The sequence below is a fragment of the Bos indicus x Bos taurus genome, chromosome 20 (assembly GCF_003369695.1).
Source record: "Bos indicus x Bos taurus breed Angus x Brahman F1 hybrid chromosome 20, Bos_hybrid_MaternalHap_v2.0, whole genome shotgun sequence".
Classification (NCBI taxonomy): Eukaryota; Metazoa; Chordata; class Mammalia; order Artiodactyla; family Bovidae; genus Bos; species Bos indicus x Bos taurus.
The window spans coordinates 7,587,511-7,608,346 of record NC_040095.1 but is presented as its reverse complement, the minus strand read 5'-3'; the positions used below and the strand labels follow the sequence as shown (position 1 = coordinate 7,608,346).

Here is a 20,836-nt window from a genome sequence, read left to right as displayed (position 1 = left end):
GTTGAGTGATCGTTCATTGTACAGATATACCACACTTTGTTCTTCCGATCATGACTTGAGGGTTGTTTTGGGTTGTTTCCAATTTGGGGGTCACATGGTAACTTTATGTTGAGCCTTTTGAAGAACTGTTTTCCAAAGCAGCGATAACATGTTACATTCACACCAGTGATGTATGAGAGTTTTGATTTCTCCATGTCCTTACCAAGGCTTCTTTATTGTTCATCCTTTAAATCACAATTATTGTAGTATATATAATGTGGGGTCTCATGGTAGTTTTGATTTTATGTTTCCTTGATGGCTAATGTTGTTGCTTGTCTTTTCATTTGCTCATTGGCTGTTAGTATATCTCTTTAGAGAAATATCTATTCAAATCTTTTGCCTATTTTGAACTGTTGTGTTTTTTGTTGTTGAGTTATAAGAGTTCTTTATAAATTCTGGACTCGGGTCCCTTATCAAATACATGATTTGCAAATATTTTCTCCTGTTACGTGGATTGTTGTTTTCACTTTCTTGATGATGTCCCTTGATCATAACACATTGGTTTCTCTTGGAGAAAGTAGAACTTTGGAGACAGATCCAGTAATGGAAAGGACCTACTGTTGTATGCATTGAGGAACTTTATTGTATTTAATTCAATGTAATTCACCAAGCTAATTGTGCTCCTCAGTTCAGTTCAGTTCAGTCACTCAGTTGTGTCCGACTCTTTGCGACCTCATGGACTGCAGCATGCCAGGCCTCCCTGTCCATCACCAGCTCTTGGAATTTACTCAAACTCATGTCCATTGAGTCAGTGATGCCATCCAACCATCTCATCCTGTCGTCCCCTTCTCCTCCCGCCTTCAATCTTTCCCAGCATCAGGATCTTTTCAAATTTTGCTCCTACTCAATGCAAAAAAAAAAAGAAAAGAGGTAAACTAAGTTATATTTTATGGAGTATTCAGGACAAAATAAAACCTGGTTCCCAACTGAAGGTACCTAAAGATGTTAGCTGGTTATATTATGAAAGTTTGATACAGTGGATTCTGTATATATTGGACTTAACTTTTCCATATCCTCTTATAATATCTGGGAAGAAGAGAATAATTTTGAGCTTACATTAAAGATTTAGTCAGTGCTGATTTAATAGTAGAAGAGTATTGTTATTCTTAAACCTTTCCTCTTTTATTTATATAACATATAGTATTTAGCTATAAATTTAGGTCGATAGGGATACTTTTGAAAAAAACTGAGGTCTGACTGACATATGACATTATGTTAGTTTCATGATAACTTAATGGTATTTGTATATATATTGCAAAACGATCAGCACAGTAAATCTAGTTAACCTTCAGGGATCCTTGTTTTAAAGCTTGTTTCTGCTCACCTGTTCCAGAGCTAATGCAGACAGAACTGCATCACATCCAGACCCTGTTCATCATGTCTGAGATCTTCAGGAAAGGGATGAAAGAGGAGCTGCAGCTGGACCACAGCACTGTGGACAAAATCTTCCCCTGTCTGGATGAGTTACTTGAAATCCACAAGCATTTCTTCTGTAGTATGAAGGAGCGAAGGCAGGAATCCTGTGTTGGCAATGACAGGAATTTCATCATCGGCCGAATTGGAGATATTCTAGTACAACAGGTGAGAAAGGTTTGAAAGTCTTAAAATCTCAAAGCTTAAAGGTACAGGCTCTCTAGTGTTCAAAGCCTGCAGGGAACTGAAATTGATTTCATTACGATTATTGACAGTTGGTTTTCTTTTGTTTGATGCTGGTATGTGAGACTGATATCTGAAAGCTTTTAACAGCCAGTGAATGGCTCTTCTGTGTTGCAGGATGCCTGGCTCATCCATCTGTCTATCACTGTCTCCAGAAGGAGGCGCAGCCACAGATGAATTCCTTATGAAAATTCACTTCTTTTTTTTAATATAAATTTATTTATTTTAATTGGAGGTTACTATTGTATTGGTTTATTTGTATTGTATTTATTATATTTATTTTGTTTATTTATTGTGTTGTATTTATTTATTTTAATTGGAGGTTACAATATTGTATTGGTTTTGCCATACATCAACATGAATCTACCACGGGTGTACATGTGTTCCCCATCCTGAACCCCCCTCCCTCCTCCCTCCCCGTACCATCCCTTTGGGTTGTCTCAGTGTACCAGCCCCGAGCATCCTGTCTCATGCATCAAACCTGGACTGGCGATTCGTTTCATATATGATATTATACATGTTTCAGTGCCATTCTCCCAAATCATCCCACCCTCTCCCTCTCCCACAGAGTCCAAAAGACTGTTCTATATATCTGTGTCTCTTTTGCTGTCTTGCATATAGGGTTATCGTTACCATCTTTCTAAATTCCATATATATGCATTAGTATATTGTATTGGTGTTTTTCTTTCTGGCTTACTTCACTCTGTATAATAGGCTCCAGTTTCATCCACCTCATTAGAACTGATTCAAATGTATTCTTTTTTTTTTTTTTTTAAACTTTACAATATTGTATTAGTTTTGCCAAATATCGAAATGAATCCGCCACGGGTATACCTGTGTTCCCCATCCTGAACCCTCCTCCCTCCTCCCTCCCCATATCCTCCCTCTGGGTCGTCCCAGTGCACCAGCCCCAAGCTTCCAGTATCATGCATTGAACCTGGACTGGTGACTCGTTTCATACATGATATTATACATGTTTCAATGCCATTCTCCCAAATCTTCCCACCCTCTCCCTCTCCCACAGAGTCCATAAGACTGATCTATACATCAGTGTCTCTTTTGCTGTCTCGTACACAGGGTTATTGTTACCATCTTTCTAAATTTCATATATATGTGTTAGTATACTGTATTGGTGTTTTTCTTTCTGGCTTACTTCACTCTGCATAATAGGTTCCAGTTTCATCCACCTCATTAGAACTGATTCAAATGTATTCTTTTTAATGGCTGAGTAATACTCCATTGTGTATATGTACCACAGCTTTCTTATCCATTCCTCTTCTGATGGGCATCTAGGTTGCTTCCATGTCCTGGCTATTATAAACAGTGCTGTGATGAACATTGGGGTACATGTATCTCTTTCCCTTCTGGTTTCCTCAGTGTGTATGCCCAGCAGTGGGATTGCTGGGTCATAAGGCAGTTCTATTTCCAGTTTTTTAAGGAATCTCCACACTGTTCTCCATAGTGGCTGTACTAGTTTGCATTCCCACCAACAGTGTAAGAGGGTTCCCTTTTCTCCACACCCTCTCCAGCATTTATTGCTTGTAGACTTTTGGATCGCAGCCATTCTGACTGGCGTGAAATGGTACCTCATAGTGGTTTTGATGTGCATTTCTCTGATAATGACTGATGTTGAGCATCTTTTCATGTGTTTGTTAGCCATCTGTATGTCTTCTTTGGAGAAATGTCTATTTAGTTCTTTGGCCCATTTTTTGATTGGGTCATTTATTTTTCTGGAGTTGAGCTGTAGGAGTTGCTTGTATATTTTTGAGATTAGTTGTTTGTCAGTTGCTTCATTTGCTATTATTTTCTCCCATTCTGAAGGATGCCTTTTCACCTTGCTAATGGTTTCCTTTGTTGTGCAGAATCTTTTAAGTTTAATTAGGTCCCATTTGTTTATTTTTGCTTTTATTTCCAATATTCTGGGAGATGGGTCATAGAGGATCCTGCTGTGATGTATGTCGGAGAGTGTTTTGCCTATGTTCTCCTCTAGGAGTTCTATAGTTTCTGGTCTTACATTTAGATCTTTAATCCATTTTGAGTTTATTTTTGTGTATGGTGTTTGAAAGTGTTCTAGTTTCATTCTTTTACCAGTGGTTGACCAGTTTTCCCAGCACCACTTGTTAAAGAGATTGTCTTTAATCCATCAAATGTATTCTTTTTAATGGCTGAGTAATACTCCATTGTGTATATGTACCACAGCTTTCTTATCCATTTATCTGCTGATGGACATCTAGGTTGCTTCCATGTCCTGGCTATTATAAACAGTGCTGCGATGAACATTGGGGTACATGTGTCTCTTTCAATTCTGGTTTTCTCGGTGTGTATGCCCAGCAGTGGGATTGCTGGGTCATAAGGCAGTTCTATTTCCAGTTTTTTAAGGAATCTCCACACTGTTCTCCATAGTGGTTGTACTAGTTTGCATTCCTACCAACAGTGTAAGAGGGTTCCCTTTTCTTGATGTGATGAGCTGTCTAAAAACATGCCTCCCCCATTGGCCCTTGATGGTCTCATCAGTAGTTGCAAAATAAGCACTGCCTAATTTTAGGAGTGAGGCAGATCTTATCACGAGAGCCCTGGAGTTCATGCCTGAGAGATAAGCAAGTTTCATTAGAAGGAGGCACTTTTTAGGTGCTTGGGATGTTTGAGGCATCAATGAGAATAGGCTGTGCCACTCATCTGTAAAAAAATAATGTATTGTTGACAATTTGTATTGGCCCCTCATCTCTCTGAAAGAAGCTGTCCATTTAAAACATGCTAATGCGTGCATGCGTTCTCAGTCGTATATAACTCTTTGTGACCCTATGGACTGTAGCCCGCCAGGCTCCTCTGTCCATGGAATTTTCCAGGCAAGAATACTGGAGTGGGTTGCCATTTCCTCTTCCAGGGAACCTTTTCCACCCAGGGATCAAACCTGCATCTCCTCTGCCTCCTGCATTGCAGGTAGATTCTTTATCGCTGAGCCACTGGGGAAGCCCCAGAACATGCTAATGCAGAAATTAAATAACATGCATCCAGCACCCTTAAAATGGCTGGGACTTTTAAGGTACTTCCATTATATTACCTCACCCCATGGACTGCAGCCTACCAGGCTCCTCCGTCCATGGGGTTTTCCAGGCAAGAGTACTGGAGTGGGTCGCCATTGCCTTCTCCAAATCTTCACTATACAGTGAGGTAAATATTATTTTCCCTAAAACTGAAGTATGGAGAAGTAATGACTTTCCCAAGTTCACACATCTTGTTAAATGGCATAGTTGGGGTTTGAGTTAAGAATATGTTATTTTGAGATACCATGGGAACATGCTGGGCAAGCTTGCTACCATCACTAGTCTTTAAGTCCCAGTAAGGTAGGGAGTCTCATCTGTTTGGTTACTACTCTATTTCAATACCTAGAACAGTGCTGGGTACTATAAATATTTATAGAATGAATGGGCCTGCAGTGCAGGAGACCCGGGTTCAATTCCTGGGTCGGGAAGATCCCCTGGAGAAGGAAATGGCAGCCCACTCCAGTATTCTTGCCTGGACAATCCCATGGACAGAGGAGCCTGGCAGGCTACGGCCCATGGGGTTGCAAGAGTCGGATACAATTTAGCAACGAAACCACCACCGCAAACACACCAGGTATTCACTCCAGGGCTATATTTTGTAGTTGCTTAAAGCTTTTTGACGAAAGGCATGGATATCTCTCACTAGTTACTTTAGTTTGGCTTTCTCTAAGTAGATGCCAAAATGTCACGTTCAGAATTTAATTTTATATCAGTTTCGCCCTGTCACAGACACCAAAGGAGTTTAGTTGTTGGTCTATAGACTAAACATTTAAATATACTTAAATACAAATATTTGTAATACACAAAAAGAAAAAAAAATCCTGACAATTGCCCCAGATCTTTTCCCTCATGTCTCACTGTGTAAAAATCCACACTAGTGTTAAGTTCCTAATCAAAGTGCTTAATGTTTTGCATCTTATCTTTAAAGTCCTTGACCTGTTCTATCGTCATAATTCACCCCAAACATATACAGTGCCAGGTTAAGAGACAATAAAGTACTTTGCAAGACAGTTTGAATTAAAATGTCTAATTGTGTCTTTGTGAACTTGAATCTGAGGGCTTCCAAAAATGAAGTGCAAAATTATTTTATCATTTGAAAGTATTTCCATCTATCTTTCTTCCCTTGATACAATCATGACTTTTAATTCTAATCACTTAAAATAGTTTTTTCATCGCTTTCATAGTTGACAAAAGTTCCCATTTCTACCAGTTTTTAATTTAATTTGTGTGGAAATTGAGGACAAGGTTTGGGAAGCTGACTGTTAGCACAGGGTAAAGCCTGGCAGTCTTTGGGATAAAGCACACACTTCTCCAACTGGGGGGAAATCCTTGGTATTCAGAGAAAGGATTAAGTCTGCTTTTGTGTTCCTGTTCGCGGACACGCTTAGTCGGTGTGGCGGGCTTCCTTCCAGTTCTGTGTAAATAAAATTGTCTCCTGAACAATATAGAAGCAAAGTCCTCAGCCAGCGGCTGTGGGAGTGGCTCTGTGGGAACAGAGGGCCAGCAAGCTGCTGAAGGGCGTGTGAGCGGGTCTGGGGAAATCCCACATTCCAGTCTTAGGCTCCAGACCTCAGGAGGCTGACTGGAATGTGATGGTAATTTAGTCAGTGGGAACTTGTGTTGGTGAGGAATTCTGAACATGTGGAGCATGGTGGGTATATAGCAATGGTTTTCCAATTTCAGGTACATAGACGTCTCTTAAAGCTTAAGAATGAGATATCCTATGTACCCACCCCCTACCTAGAGTGTTGTTTGATAGCACTGGGTCTGGGGTTTGGCATTTTAAAATTATTTCCCACCAATAATAATCTCATTATGTATCGGCTGAGGTGCTGATAGAGATACAACAAAATTACAGAACGTTGCTGTCATCATGAAGATTCCTCCTCTGGCCACTTTATAGCCGCACCTCCTTCTCTCCTGTCTCCAACTGCTGGCCATCACTAATCTGTTCTCTGTCATTTCAATCATGACATATGTGTCATATATACGTTGTACAGATTATATACACTGTATGTCCCTTTTGGATTGACTGCTTTTCACTCAGCACAATTCTCTCCATCATTCAGATGGCTGTGTGTGTCAGTTGTATGCTGTGGTGTGGATATGCCACAGTTTCTTTAATCGTTCACTTATTCAAGAGCACCTGGTTATTGCTGGTGTGCTCAGTTGCTCAGTCGCGTCCAACTGTTTGTCACCCTGGGGACTGTAGCCCACCAGGCTCCTCTGTCCATGGGATTTCCCAGGCAAGAATACTGGAGTGGCTTGCCATTTCCTCCTCCAGAGGATCTTCTTGATCCAGAGATTGAACCCACGTTTCCTGCATTGGCCAGCAGATTCTTTACCACTGAACCTTCTGGGAATCCATGCACACATGAGCACATGAGCAGTCACATGCAGATTTGTATGCATATTTAAAGTATCATTTCTCTGGGATCAGTGCCTGGGAGTACAGTTTGTGGGTTGTATGGTTGGTAGTTGCATGTTTAATTTTATAAGAAACTGCCAACTGTTTCTCAGAGTGGATGTAACATTTTACATTCCTATCAACAGTGTACTGGTAAGCCAGTTTCACCACGCCCTCACCAGCATTCGGAATCGTCACTGTATTTTATTTAACTATTCTGAGCGGTGTGTAGTAGTGTCTCGTTGCGGTTTAAATCACGTTTCCCCAGTGGCTTATGATACTGGACGTCTGTCACGTGCTTACTTCCGTGTATGTGCATGTCCTCTCCAGTGAAATGTCTGTCCTTGGCTTTTGCCCATTTTCTACTTGGGTTGGTTTTCTTACTGTTGAATATTGTTATTTTTTATCTATTCCAGAGACTAACCTTCAGGCAGATGGGTAGTTTGTGAATATTTTCTCTAAATCTGTAACTTCTGTAATTTTGGTAAAGTTCAATATGTCAGGTTTCAGGCTCTTGGTTTCAAGTCTAAGAACTCTTTATCTAGCATGAGATTCCAAAGATTTTCTCCTATGTGTCTTTTTCTAGTTTTACATTTTTAAGTTTTATAGGTTTATGTTTTACATGTAAGTCTGTGATCCATTTGGAGTTAATTTTTGTATAAAATATGAGACTTTGGTCAAGAATCTTTTTTATTTTCATCTGTGGATGTTCATCTGCTGTAATATTGTCTGTTGAACGGGGCTGTCCATCTTCCAATAAATTGCTTTGCTCTCTGTCCAAATCTGTTGGGTGTTTTGGGTTCCTATTTTGTTCCATTGATGTGTGTGTATCATTCCATAGTGATAGTTATGACCGTATATGGTAAATCTTGTTATGTAATAATATATCTAATAATAAGTTCTATAATAAATCTTGATATTGAGTAGACAGCTCTTTCACTTTATTATTTTTCAAGATTATTTTTAGCTATTTTGGTTCCTTTATCTTTGGTATAAATTCTAGAATAATCTTGTCTAGATCTCTAAAAACTTACTAGGTTTATTAAGAATTGCATTAAACCTTTTGAGGAGAAGTGACATTTTTAGTGTGTTGAATCTTCTAATCTATGAACGTGGTGTTTATTTAAATCTTCTTTGATTTCTTTTGTCAGCATTGTGTAGTTTTTAGCACACAAGGTCTCTGTATGTTTTGTTAGATTTGTACCTGTGTATTCTTGTTGGTGGTTTAAGAATCATTTCCTGAGATGTATTTGCCTCAAACAGATAAAACTGTGAGCAAGGTTGAAAAGTCCAGAAATAGTGATAAACTTTCTAAGGGGGTGTAGGTGTATTTTGGTTTCTGTTGCAGTGATCTTCAACATGGATGTGTATGTGTGGGGTCATCAGAGTCTGAAAGACTGGCATTCACATTGCTCAGCAGATTCTCTGCATACCAGCTTATGATTCTAAGTGGGTTTCTTTGTAGATTTTTCAACAGAGATTTTTCTACAGGTTCAGTTCAGTTCAGTCGCTCAGTCGTGTCTGACTCTTTGCAACCCCATGAATCCCAGCACGCCAGGCCTCCCTGTCCATCACCAATTCCTGGAGTTTACTTAAACTCATGTCCATTGAGTCGGTGATGCCATCCAGCCATCTTATCCTTCTCTTCCTTCCTTGAGAACTTCCTTGAGAAGGGGACTTCCTTGTCGTCCCCTTCTCTTCCTGCCCCCAATTCCTCCCAGCATCAGGTTCTTTTCCAATGAGTCAACTCTTCACATGAGGTGGCCAAATTATTGGAGTTTCAGCTTTAGCATCAGTCCCTCCAATGAACACACAGGATTGATCTCCTTTAGAATGGACTGGTTGGATCTCCTTGCAGTCCAAGGGACTCTCAAGAGTCTTCTCCAACACCACAGTTCAAAAGCATCAATTCTTCGGTGCTCAGCTTTCTTCACAGTCCAACTCTCACAGCCATACATGACCACTGGAAAAACCATAGCCTTGACTAGACGGACCTTTGTTTGCAAAGTAATGTCTCTGCTTTTCAACATGCTATCTAGGTTGGTCATAACTTTCCTTCCAAGGAGTAAGCGTCTTTTAATTTCATGGCTGCAGTCATCATCTGCAGTGATTTTGGAGCCCCCAAAAATAAAATCTGACACTGTTTCCACTGTTTCCCCATCTATTTGCCATGAAGTGATGGGACCAGATGCCATGATCTTCATTTTCTGAATGTTGAGCTTTAGGCCAACTTTTTCACTCTCCTCTTTCACATTCATCAAGAGGCTAATTTTTAATTCCTCTTCACTTTCTGCCATCAGGGTGGTGTCATCTGCATATCTGAGGTTATGGATATTTCTCCTGGCAATCTTGATTCCAGCTTGTGCTTCTTCCAGCCCAGCGTTTCTCATGATGTACTCTGCATATAAGTTAAATAAGCAGAGTGACAATATATAGGTTTTTGAAATCCTCAGTCCCTGATTCTACTTGTGACCATCAGTTAATGAATTGGCCTTCTGGTTACTCATCTTTCTCTGTCATCTTGGTTAATAATAACCTGCCTCTTGATCCATTTGTGATGACAAATCAAGCTCCTACCTGAGCACTGAGTTTGTGGACATGGTCAGTTAGCCAATGTGAATGTCAGTTTTCCTGAGGATCCCTGAATATGCCCCATACCCTTCCTTCAATCTATAAAAGTATTAAAACTGCAAATCGAAATTATAAAGTTGTGTAAACACCCAGAACATAGAAGATAGCAAATGTTTTTCATTTGGCTATTGATAATTGAGTTAGTTCAATATCATATAATCACATTATGTTGATGTCTTCCTCTTACCTATTGATTACTTACTCTTTCTCTAAAAGGTATCTGTGGAAGAGAACTGATTATGGTCAGAAATCCCAGGAATTTATTCTTTATTTGCAAAGAATGCATTGAACTATATGAAAATTGCATGTTCTTTTTAGTGTTTAAAAGGTGAAAGTGAAGTTGCTCAGTTGTGTCCAACTCCCCATGGACTGTAGCCTACCAGGATCCTCCGTCCATGGGATTTTCCAGGCAAGAGTACTGGAGTGGGTTGCCACTTCCTTCTCCAGAGGATCTTCCCGACCCAGGGATTGAACCCGGGTCTCCCGCATTGCAGGCAGACACTTTACCCTCTGAGCCACTTAGAACTGACTAAATTTTCAAACCATCATTGAAATGTTGTTTTTCTCAGTTTTCAGAAGAAAATGCAAATAAAATGAAGAAAATATATGGGGAATTCTGTAGCCATCACAAAGAGGCTGTTAGCCTCTTTAAAGAACTCCAGCAGAATAAAAAGTTTCAGAATTTTATTAAGGCAAGTATTTTAAAACTCTTACAAAATGGTAAGCCAATGTAAAGTTCATGCTTGTTTTTTACATGATCTAAGCAAGGTTCACATCTAGATACTGTTTTTCAGGGAAGAAGGAAGTGATATGTGTGTGGCAAAGATAGAAGACTGCTTTTTCTGTGTTAGTAAAATATTTCTCCCAAATCATTTACTTTTGTATTTATATTTGTGAAGACATGTTCTCCATACTTCTGAGCACCTTTGTCGTATCTTATGAAGCTACTTCATGCTGTGACAAGTAATAAGTCAGAAGAGTCACAGTAAAGATAAAGAATCCACTTCAGCCCCACTGGATTAATTGCAAGCAAATCTGTGACGCACCTCATTTCATATATAACTTGCATCTCTGAACAATATATATTTTAAAAATTACAGTGGCGTTATTGCACTTAAATAAACAATAATTCTTTAATATCTTTAAAGAGTTGGCCAGTGTTCAAAATTCCCTGATTATCTCATAAAATTGGATTGCTTAAATTAGGATCTGACCAAGGTTTAGATATTGTATGCAGGGCTTATGTCTTTTAAATCACCTTTAAATTGAATGTGCCCCATCCCATTTTTTGGTGTCCAACTTATTGAAGGAATTTGTCCCTTAGAGTTTCACAGACTCTAATTTTTTTATCTACCTTTTTAGGAATGCTACCAGATTCTCTCTTTTAAAAAAATACATGGGTATTAAGAACTTGAAAAGAAGACTGAGGTTTTTAGAAAAAAGTTGCCCTGATTAGAGGAAACTTTAAGGACTATTCTAAAGAACAACATACGTAGAGGAAAACCTGTTGGGAAAACAAATAGTTAATTGCAAACTCCTGTTCAAAATATAACTGATTTCTGACTGCTTTTCAAAACTTTTGCTACTCATGAATCTTAGCACTTATATGTATTAAAACTTGCTCATTTTGGAATTAACTGTATCAGAGTAACTTGAAACTTATTAATCTTGGAGATTTGGGTTGTTGATATTAATTTCAAAGTATACAGTTTAATGAAAATAATGTTTTTAATTAATGATCATGCACGTTATGTCTGAATAGAATGATACCATTGCAGATTCTTTGTATTGTTAAATTCCTACCTAAAAAGAAAATACAGGTAGTGTTTGTGTATATTAAAATATGTATGCATATATATTTTAAGCTCCGAAATAGTAACCTTCTGGCTCGACGCCGAGGAATTCCAGAATGCATTCTGCTGGTCACTCAGCGCATCACAAAATACCCTGTCTTGGTGGAAAGGATATTGCAGTACACAAAGGGTGAGTGATGACTCCTGGGGTCAACATTTGCCTCTTTCGTTAGGTTTAAACATAGCCGAGGTGTTGTAAACAGCTACAAATGTTTGTGGCATCTGATTCATAAAGATTGTTCATTATAGAAAAACTGTAAAGCCTTAGGATTTGGATCCATTTTGAAAAGTTCTCTTTCGTAATGTGACTTGGCCAATAGTCTGAATGCCTCCAAGCAGCCCAAAGCAAGTAGGCTTCCTCATACTCTGACCCTGCCTTTCCCATCTCTATTTCCCCCATATCCGAACCTTAATACCTCTTCTTCTTCATCTTCCTATTACCCTCCCAGCAGTGATTTGTTAGATTGAGGATGATTTATGAAGGAGCTATTTTTGACCCTGTCAACTCATCAAAGACTAATATCTGGGAATCCTCTGAGACACTGTTAATTCACATGGCTGTTCTGTAAGCTCCTTGAGGAGTTATTAGTTCAATAGGTAGTCCTGTGGTTGGTACAAATAGGTTATCAATAATAGAACAGTGCAGTGAATGGATAGGTAAAAGTGCCTGTTCCTCAAGGATCAGGCTTATTGATCATGAGTGAATTATTAGGATGGTAGTGTATTATGTTAACAAGGGCTTTGGTTTGACCTTGTGTAAATTTGCGTGGCCTCTGCAGATACTTGGCTCTGCCACTCATTAGTTGGGCAAGTTAATGAAATGAGCCTCAGTGTTCTCCACTACCAAATGAGAATACTAGTCCTTATCTTATGGAATTGGTGTGAGGCTTAAATAAGATGGTCTCAGAAAGTGCTCAGTATACAGCCTAATATAAATAAGGTGCTTGATGAGTGGGAGCTATTTTTATTATTTGTATTATGATCAGTTATCTTGAAGACCATGAAAATGATAATGCCCACTCTAAAAAGTCAGCTTTTAACATCCTTTCATTGGTAGGGGTCTCGGTGAGTAGAAACACATGATTTAGTCTTTCCATTTTTTTAGTCACATTAGAATGTGAGTTCCAGAGAAGGCAATGGCACCCCACTCCAGTACTCTTGCCTAGAGAATCCCATGGACAGAGGAGCCTGGTAGGCTGCAGTCCATGGGGTCGCTAAGAGTCGGACACGACTGAGCGGCTTCACTTTCACGCATTGGAGGAAGAAATGGCAACCCACTCCAGTATTCTTGCCTGGAGAATCCCAGGGATGGGGGAGCCTGGTAGGAGGCTGTCTGTGGGGTCACAGAGTCGGACACGACTGAAGTGACTTAGCAGCAGCAGCAGAATGTGAGTTCAGTCAGGAATGGTAGCACCCATTCCTTATGTCCCATTTTTATAGCTTCCTATAATTAATATACAAGAAAATATAAGCACAATACAAAGAGACATGCTTCATAATTTTGTTCTTGGTGAAAGAATGAAAACGAAATCAAGACTTTCAGTTTGTATCATGGTTATATTTTCTTTCTTAATTTTAATGTACATCTAAGAGCTATCAGATTGTGTGAGGTCAGCTACTGCTGCTCCAAGAATCGTCCATGTCAAATTCCAGGTAGAATGTGAGACAGTGATTGCAACTTGGTGTGTCAGAAGTGAGAAGTGTGAATTCTGGCTCCTCAGGTGCAGCTGTCATAGTGACTGAGTGAACACTGCCTCCTTAGTTAAGTCAGACCTCTCCCCCAGTTCTTTCTCTGGCTTCTGGGCACACGAGATCCTGTGACTCTACTAGGGCTGTGCTTTTGGACTGTGATTAGAATACCCTTCACCTGGAGATCTTGTTTACAAGCAGAGTCTGCTTCAGTAGGACTGAGGTGGAACCCAAGGCAAGCATTCCTGACGAGACTTCTGGGTGGCACGCACATTCCTGCACTTTTGAGTTGCAGGCTGTTAAAAGACAGTGACTTATCCCTGAAGATCCGAAGACTTGGAGCCTTTTCTTGCCTTATTTTAAGTCACTTTGTAATTCAACTTTGATTTTCTCTACTCAGCTTTCTTATATTTGAAATACAGTCTTTATAAAGAAGAATCTTTATTTTTGGTGGTGGGGACTGCAGCTTAGGTGAGTGACGGGTAGTAAGGTTGCAAAGTAAAGGCAGTAGGCTCTACCGTGGGCAACGAGAAAATCTCCCTTGTTAACCACCGTGTCTGATCTGTTCCTTGGTTGACTGACTAAGCCTTCATGTACCCGTTTAAGGCATTTAGAGCCTGGAACGTTTAGATCCTTTGGAGGACAAGTCCTTATTCCATTTCACTGCTATTTCTGTGTATTTACTTCTGGTGCTCTAGGCTCTAGAGAATCTTTTATTTTCTCTGTTGACTTTCTTTTCTTCTCTCCTTCTAGCGGTTTCTGACTTCCTGAAACTTTCCCTTTCAGTTCCATTCACCTCAATAAACATCAATTAGTTTTTTAAACACAAAATTTAGAAAATAGTTAAATTTATTTCATCAGAAGCTCCAGGAAGCTGTTGCAGAAACTCCTCTAGAAGTTTTTCTTCAGAGAGTCTAGAGATAAGAGATTTGGCCTGAATTTCAAAGAATCGTAGTTGGGCTGATGATTATCTACTCTGTTGGCATAGCTGACGTAGCCACGCAGCACAGTGCCTTGGTCCCAATTTTTGAGGCTGAAAAGATGTTTTAATACATATTATTAGTATATTTATCTTTATGCTAATGCAGTTGTAAACTATAATTTTGAATGTTACTTTTTATGGAGCTAGGGATCCAGGAAGGCAAATGAGTCTGGTGTCCATTCAAGTCACACTGCAGCCTCCTTTTGGGAAAGGATTCCAGGTTGAGCTTGTAGCTCAATGAAGTTCTGAGGAGCTTGGTATGGGGACTGCTTGATTACTCATATCTGGGCAGGTGGAAGGAGGGCTGAACTTGGGATATGATAGTCACGGCTCTGGGAAGAAGGTCAGACCAGTCTCTAGAACTCAGACATCATGTAGTCACAGTGTTCTGCTGAAGTATCTGATAAGGAAATCTTCGTAAGGACACATTTTAACCATCCTTTTGGGCAGGAGGGATGCAGGAGTGATGATAGAATATTTTTTCCCTCTTTTTTAAATATTGGCGTTTAGTTGATTAACAATGTTGTGATAGTTTGAGGTATGCAATAAAGTGGTTCAGTTACACATGTTCCTGTCTAGATTGTTACATAATATCCAGCAGAGTTGCATGTACTGTACAGTAGGTTCTTATTGGTTGTCTGTTTTAAATATACCAGTGTGTATATGTCAGTCCCAAACTCCCTAATATTTGAAGTCAGTCCAACATTTTTGCTATGGGATTTCTGCTCTTTAGATGATGTATTTAACTTTTTTTTAACATTAAAGAAAAAGTGTCTCCCTCAGCACTCCGGCTTATTGCTTGGTGTCTGTTCTTTCTTTTTCCCATGCAGAGAGCACTGAAGAACAGAGAGACTTATGCAAAGCTCTTTGCTTAATTAAAGACATGATTGCAGCTGTGGATTTAAAAGTCAGCGAATACGAGAAAAAACAAAAATGGCTTGAGATCCTAAATAAGATCGAAAACAAAACATACACCAAGCTCAAAAATGGCCATGTGTTTAGGAAACAGGCACTGATGAGTAAAGAGAGGACCCTGTTATACGATGGCCTTGTCTATTGGAAAACTGCTACAGGTCGTTTCAAAGGTACTGCGGCTCTAATAGGCCAGTTTCTGTTTCTAATGCGCATTATTCATTTAACAGAGGACAGATTTTCCAAAGAAAAATGGTTCAGCAATGCAGGCACACACACAAACTGTGGGTCAGTGGAAAGACTGCTGCAGGGTTGAGTTGGAAACCTCAACAGACAGAGGTGGCCCACCCTGCACACCTTTGGGGAGAGTTTGCTGCCCCCAAGCAAAAGGCTTCCTAAGTGTTGCATGGGTTTTCAAGTTTGCGATCAAGTCTGAATCAAAGGCACTGAGAATCCTAATTGGTGGCATGGAAATATTATTCTGGAAAATATGCCTACACACCCAGAGTCTATTGTGTGCCAAGCCAGCCCAGAACTCAGACCATTGAGGAGAGAAATAAACTCTAAACATCTTTGGTATGGAGTGACATAATGCATGAATATACATGTTGACATTGGGGGTGTTCGCTACTGAGCAGACATCTGTTAATCTGGTCAGAGTTTAAGACAGTTTATTCTGATCCTTAAGGAATGATTCTGTAGCTAGCACCTTGCCTGAGGCTTTGTCAACACTGGCCACTGGACTTAATAGGACCTTGGTTTTCACTGAATATTTTCCTTCCATTTTTGAAAGCTACAACATTAAATTTTGCTGGAGATTTAGCTGTACCGACAATGACAGGCACAAGCATGCACTTAAATGCCACTTACTTACTATGTTATCTCTAAAGTAAGCCTTTAGCTATCATAATATAGGCATTTTAATAAAAGTTTTATAATTAGACTAAATCTTAGCTTTTTAATATTTAGTTTGTTTAAATTAAACAGGAAATGATAATTTTAATAAGGGCATTTGAATTGTGGTTTGCTTCATTAATACTAGTAATTTTTTTCCTTTGAAGATATCCTAGCTCTACTTCTAACTGATATGCTGCTCTTTTTACAAGAAAAAGACCAGAAATACATCTTTGCAGCTGTTGTAAGTATTCAGCCATGTGATGAGTATTTCAATTACTTTAATCCCACATCTTCTTGGAAAATGCCTGAAATGCATAGTGAAATTAACAAGATCATCGACAAGATCATGCCTGTGGTATATTCCCATTATCAGTGATTACAGTGTTCAGTAACAAGCATCCAGTTGGTTTTCCAAGCATGATGTGAGTTGATTTATCATAACCAGGACTGGTAGTCAGTTGATGCAGCAATTTGATCAATTGTGAAAATACTGAAGTATTTTGATACTAGTTGGTGAATGTGTGCTTAGTCGCTCAGTAGTCTCCAACTCTTTGCAACCTCATGGACTGCAGCCCGCCAGCCTCCTCTGTCCATGGGGATTCTCTGGGCAAGAATACTGGAGTGGGCTGCCATGCCCTCCTTCAGGGGATCTTCCCAACCCAGGCATCGAACCCAGGTCTCCTGCATTGCAGGCAGATTCTTTACCGACTGAGCCACCAGGGGACCCTCTGCTGCTTGACTATCTTGGTCTTCCCTTCAGAAACCCCCTCCCCTCCCATTCCTGACTTCCCAGCAACTGAGATATTAATGCTGCTTCCCTGGTGGCTCAGAGGTTAAAGTGTCTGCCTCCAATGTGGGAGACCCGGGTTCGATCCCTGGGTCAGGAAGATCCCCTGGAGAAAGAAATGGTAACCCACTCCAGTATTCTTGCCTGGAGAATCCCATGGACGGAGAAGCCTGGTAGGCTACAGTCCACGGGGTTGCAAAGAGTCAGACACAACTGAGCGACTTCACTTTCTTTCTTTCTTTCTGGTACCTCACTCTCTTTATCCCTGCTGGGCAGTGCCTGCTGTACCAGTTGCTAACTCCATTCGTGCTGTCCCTTCTGCCAAACATGAGAATACCATCCTGGTATCTGAAGTGTAAAGAGGCTTCTTTCTTCATTCTCCCATAGTGGCTATTAGATAATAAGGCTGTTCATGTAATACTTATCTTTGTACTGTGTTATTTAATCTCATTGCCAGCACAGAGTGAGGCATAGAATAGCAGTAAAACCAATATTTTATAGCATGTCTTATGCAGCATCTTGTGGCCCACAGTGACTCAGTTAAAGATGGAAGATGCTGTCAGTTAACCCCTTATCAGCATTGTGGAGCATCAGGCCCTGTTATAGGGAAGAATCTAAGATGTGGTACCAATGTGAGCAGCATAATGGAAGCTGTCTGCAATGTTGGTACTTGTCATCCATTGATTGATATGGAATGAATTACTAAACAGAATCGGCCACTTTATGGAATCACCAGTGGATGTGATGTAACAATGAGGCTGAACGTAGAAGTTGCTTTACCTCTTTCCCTTGGGCAGGGGTTGTCAACTCCAGTGTCTTCAGGGATTGGGCAGGAAATATATTAATTAATGAGTAAACCAGCCTGGACTCTTGCTGTCAAGGAACTGGTAGTGGTAGAGACTGCAGTGAACCAGTGAATCCATGCCCTTTCCTGCAGAGGGCAGGATGACTCAGCCATTGCCTGTGTTTTAAATGAGGGCATGGGCCCAGGGTTGCTAATCTTCTGCTTTCCCTCAAAACCCAGAAATCTAGTGTTTTTATTTTAAAACAGTGAAATGCTCGGTTTTTAGAGACTGGAAAATTATTTCTAAAAAGCTCTCTGCAAGCTGACCTAGGCCTTTGCGTCACTGGTTTTTGACATCTGTCTCCAAAGCAGCCAGGTTCCCTCCATTCCTAGAGGTTCAACTTGAATTCTTGATCGTCCCTAGGGTCCCTGTGTGGTTCATACGCGTAATCATGGTCCTGCCCCTGATGCCTCCTGGTCTATGGTGGTTAAATGTAAGCTACTTTCTATCCACTGACCTGTTTTTCATTTTTAAAATATCTGACCCCACCACCTCCTCTCCTGCAACACTAAACTACTAGTTCAAATTATGTGTGTGTGTGTGTTTATATATATTCAAACCTATTCTGCCTCTGCCTCTTTATGTACAGAGGCTGCTGACCTTGTAAGCTGAAGGTGAAACAGCATTGCAAGAAGGAAGGTAGATAAGGTCTTATATAGTAAACCCATAATCGAGTAAGGTATATTAAACGTGCTCACAGGTGCTCCCTAATTAGAAAGCACAGCATTCCAAAAGCTTTGGCACAAAGCAGCTTTGACTTCCACGAGCAGAGGCAGCACCCAAGACTGAGTAGACCAATGGTTTGTCCCATGGTGGGTTGGTTTTTTGTGTTTGCTTCCCTGAAGAATTGGATGAAGATAGAGTGAAGTGATCCTCTGGTCATACCCTTGCACACAACTTCAGATGTGGTGAAGCTGGGTGATGCTGGGAAAATAGGCCAGCACTAAGGAGTCAGCAGGGAGGGCTGGAGCGGCATGTTCTGGATAAAGGCATCTCTTGGTTCCTGGGGCAGAAGCAAAGCTGCGTGCTGCAGCCAGCTCTGTAAACAGTGGTAGAAGCCACAAACCAAAGAAGATTCTTCATATTTAGCCCCCAGAGTATTCATTATGTAGGCATTCTTTTGGCCATTTGTTCAACTATCGCTACCTACCAAAATTAGCATTATCCATGTTTTTTTATTCATCTTTGAATCCCCAATGCTTAGAAGGAGGCCCTGAAGGATCACAATAAATGTTGATAGGAAAAGTGATTTAATCAGCCAAATTTTAGACTTTGTTCCTATTTCCGTCTGATGGGATTATGCCAAATAGAGTTCTGCGAACATTTACTGAGTTCCCTACTTTATTCAAAACAATGTGTTAGGTATATGAAGATGAATTAGACCCACTTCTGCTCACCAAGAGCTCACCTATCAGTTGGTGAGAACAAGAGGCATTTGCACGTGGGAGTGAGCCTCTGTGCTTGGTACTGTGGTAGCAGGAGACACTGGTCCTGGAGAATCTGGGGTCTTGCCTCTCTTTGCTTACCTTTCATTTTAATAGATTTCTCTTTGTTGCTTGGGGTTCTGTACACATCACCTTGTGAAAACACTGTTGCTGTTAAGTGCCAAATCCAAGGGTCACTTTAGGTCTTCCAACCCTCTTAATCTATTCATAATATTTGATACTCTGTTTCCATGCCCTTCCAGAGAAGTCTCTCTATCCCTCACTACTGCCTTTTTGGATATTTTTTCCTATTGCTCTGATTGTTCTTTTTAAATGATATCTTTTTAAATCATCAATTCCTAAGGACATTCTCTTGCATCCTCTTTTTCCATCCGCGCTTCACCATATCCTTTTCATTGGAGATCTTACCCACTTCCACAGCCCTTCCGGAAAGGTTGCAGTGGGATATTTGCCTAATACTGTCGCTTTCCTTAGCTATTGTGTTTTGAGAGACCCTTCCTTTAAGTAGGACACTGTTTCATCTGCAGCTCATCCTGTTTTATGTAGGATCAGAAGCCATCAGTTATTTCCCTTCAGAAGCTCATTGCTAGGGAAGTTGCGAATGAGGAGAGAGGAATGTTTTTGATCAGCGCTTCATCTGCTGGTCCCGAGATGTATGAAATCCATACCAACTCCAAGGAGGAAAGAAATACCTGGATGAGACGGATCCAACAGGCAGTAGAAAGGTAGCACTTCCTTCTGTCCACTATTGCGGGAATGGACTTGTTCTGTTGGGGAAAATAATCTAACCATGTCTCCCCTGCATGAAAGCTCAGCCTCAGCTAGAAGGGTCTGCTCCCTGCCCCCTGCTCCCGCCTGCCATAGCCCCTCATCTGCATCTTTGTTCTCCACGCCTCCCTGCATGTAACGCCCCGTCTCCTTCTGCCTGTGTGACTCCCGCCCGTCTTGGTACATCTGTGACCCAGCATCTTCATGAAGACCTCCGCAGTTCCACTGGTCTCTTCCTAACCTGAAATCCCTTAATACCTGCTCCCAAAGCATTTATTTGATGCTTGATATCTGCTACCACCTTGTAGCTGTTATTTTATTTATGTATATATGTTTGGTTGTTAGATTGGAAGCTCCTCGAGGGCAGGGACCATGTCTTCTGTTTTTCTGTGTCCATAATTCGGAAGAATCATTCAATAAACAGTTTTAGACCAGTGGATCTGTATCAGCTGACCCCTCATTGCTGGTGCCATGACAGTTTTTATAAATGGGGGTGTGAGGGTGATCGTTCTTAATGGTAATTTGATTAGATCTTGAAAGATGTATAAAACTCCTCCACTTCCACTGCACTCCACCCAGCCTGGCACCCTACCTCCATCCGCCTCTAGTCTCTCTACTCTTACCCTCATTGAGAATGGAAATACCCAAATGCAGTAGAAAGCAAAAAGTATTCTTTTAATTGTACCTACTCCTGGCATTGGTATTGTGTGTGTATATGTTTGTGTATGTGTGTGTTTGTTGGAATATTTGAGTCATCCTAAACTGCTCACTTTGAAAGCTCTCTTACATTATGCAAGCTCCATTATATACTCAAGAAAACCAAATCTCTTGGCCAGGGGGCATGATGAATTCTCTTTATGCTAAATTTTTCTTTTCTGAAT

At 40.4% G+C, this 20,836-nt stretch overlaps 1 protein-coding gene across 12 annotated transcripts in view; it reads left to right on the top strand.

Annotated features, from left to right (window-relative positions):
* The window catches only part of ARHGEF28 (Rho guanine nucleotide exchange factor 28), a 339,789-nt gene that overhangs the window by 264,322 nt on the left and 54,631 nt on the right, over positions 1–20,836 (top strand). For all 12 annotated transcript variants that reach the window (XR_003507199.1, XM_027520360.1, XM_027520357.1 and 9 more), the window contains 6 exons: positions 1,373–1,620; positions 10,347–10,469; positions 11,643–11,760; positions 15,132–15,386; positions 16,275–16,351; positions 19,734–19,912. Coding sequence is in view for 11 of the 12 variants with exons in the window: in XM_027520360.1 (XP_027376161.1) it covers positions 1,373–1,620; positions 10,347–10,469; positions 11,643–11,760; positions 15,132–15,386; positions 16,275–16,351; positions 19,734–19,912 (1,000 nt within the window). In the remaining variant the exon portion in view is untranslated. The remainder of the gene's footprint in view (positions 1–1,372; positions 1,621–10,346; positions 10,470–11,642; positions 11,761–15,131; positions 15,387–16,274; positions 16,352–19,733; positions 19,913–20,836) is intronic.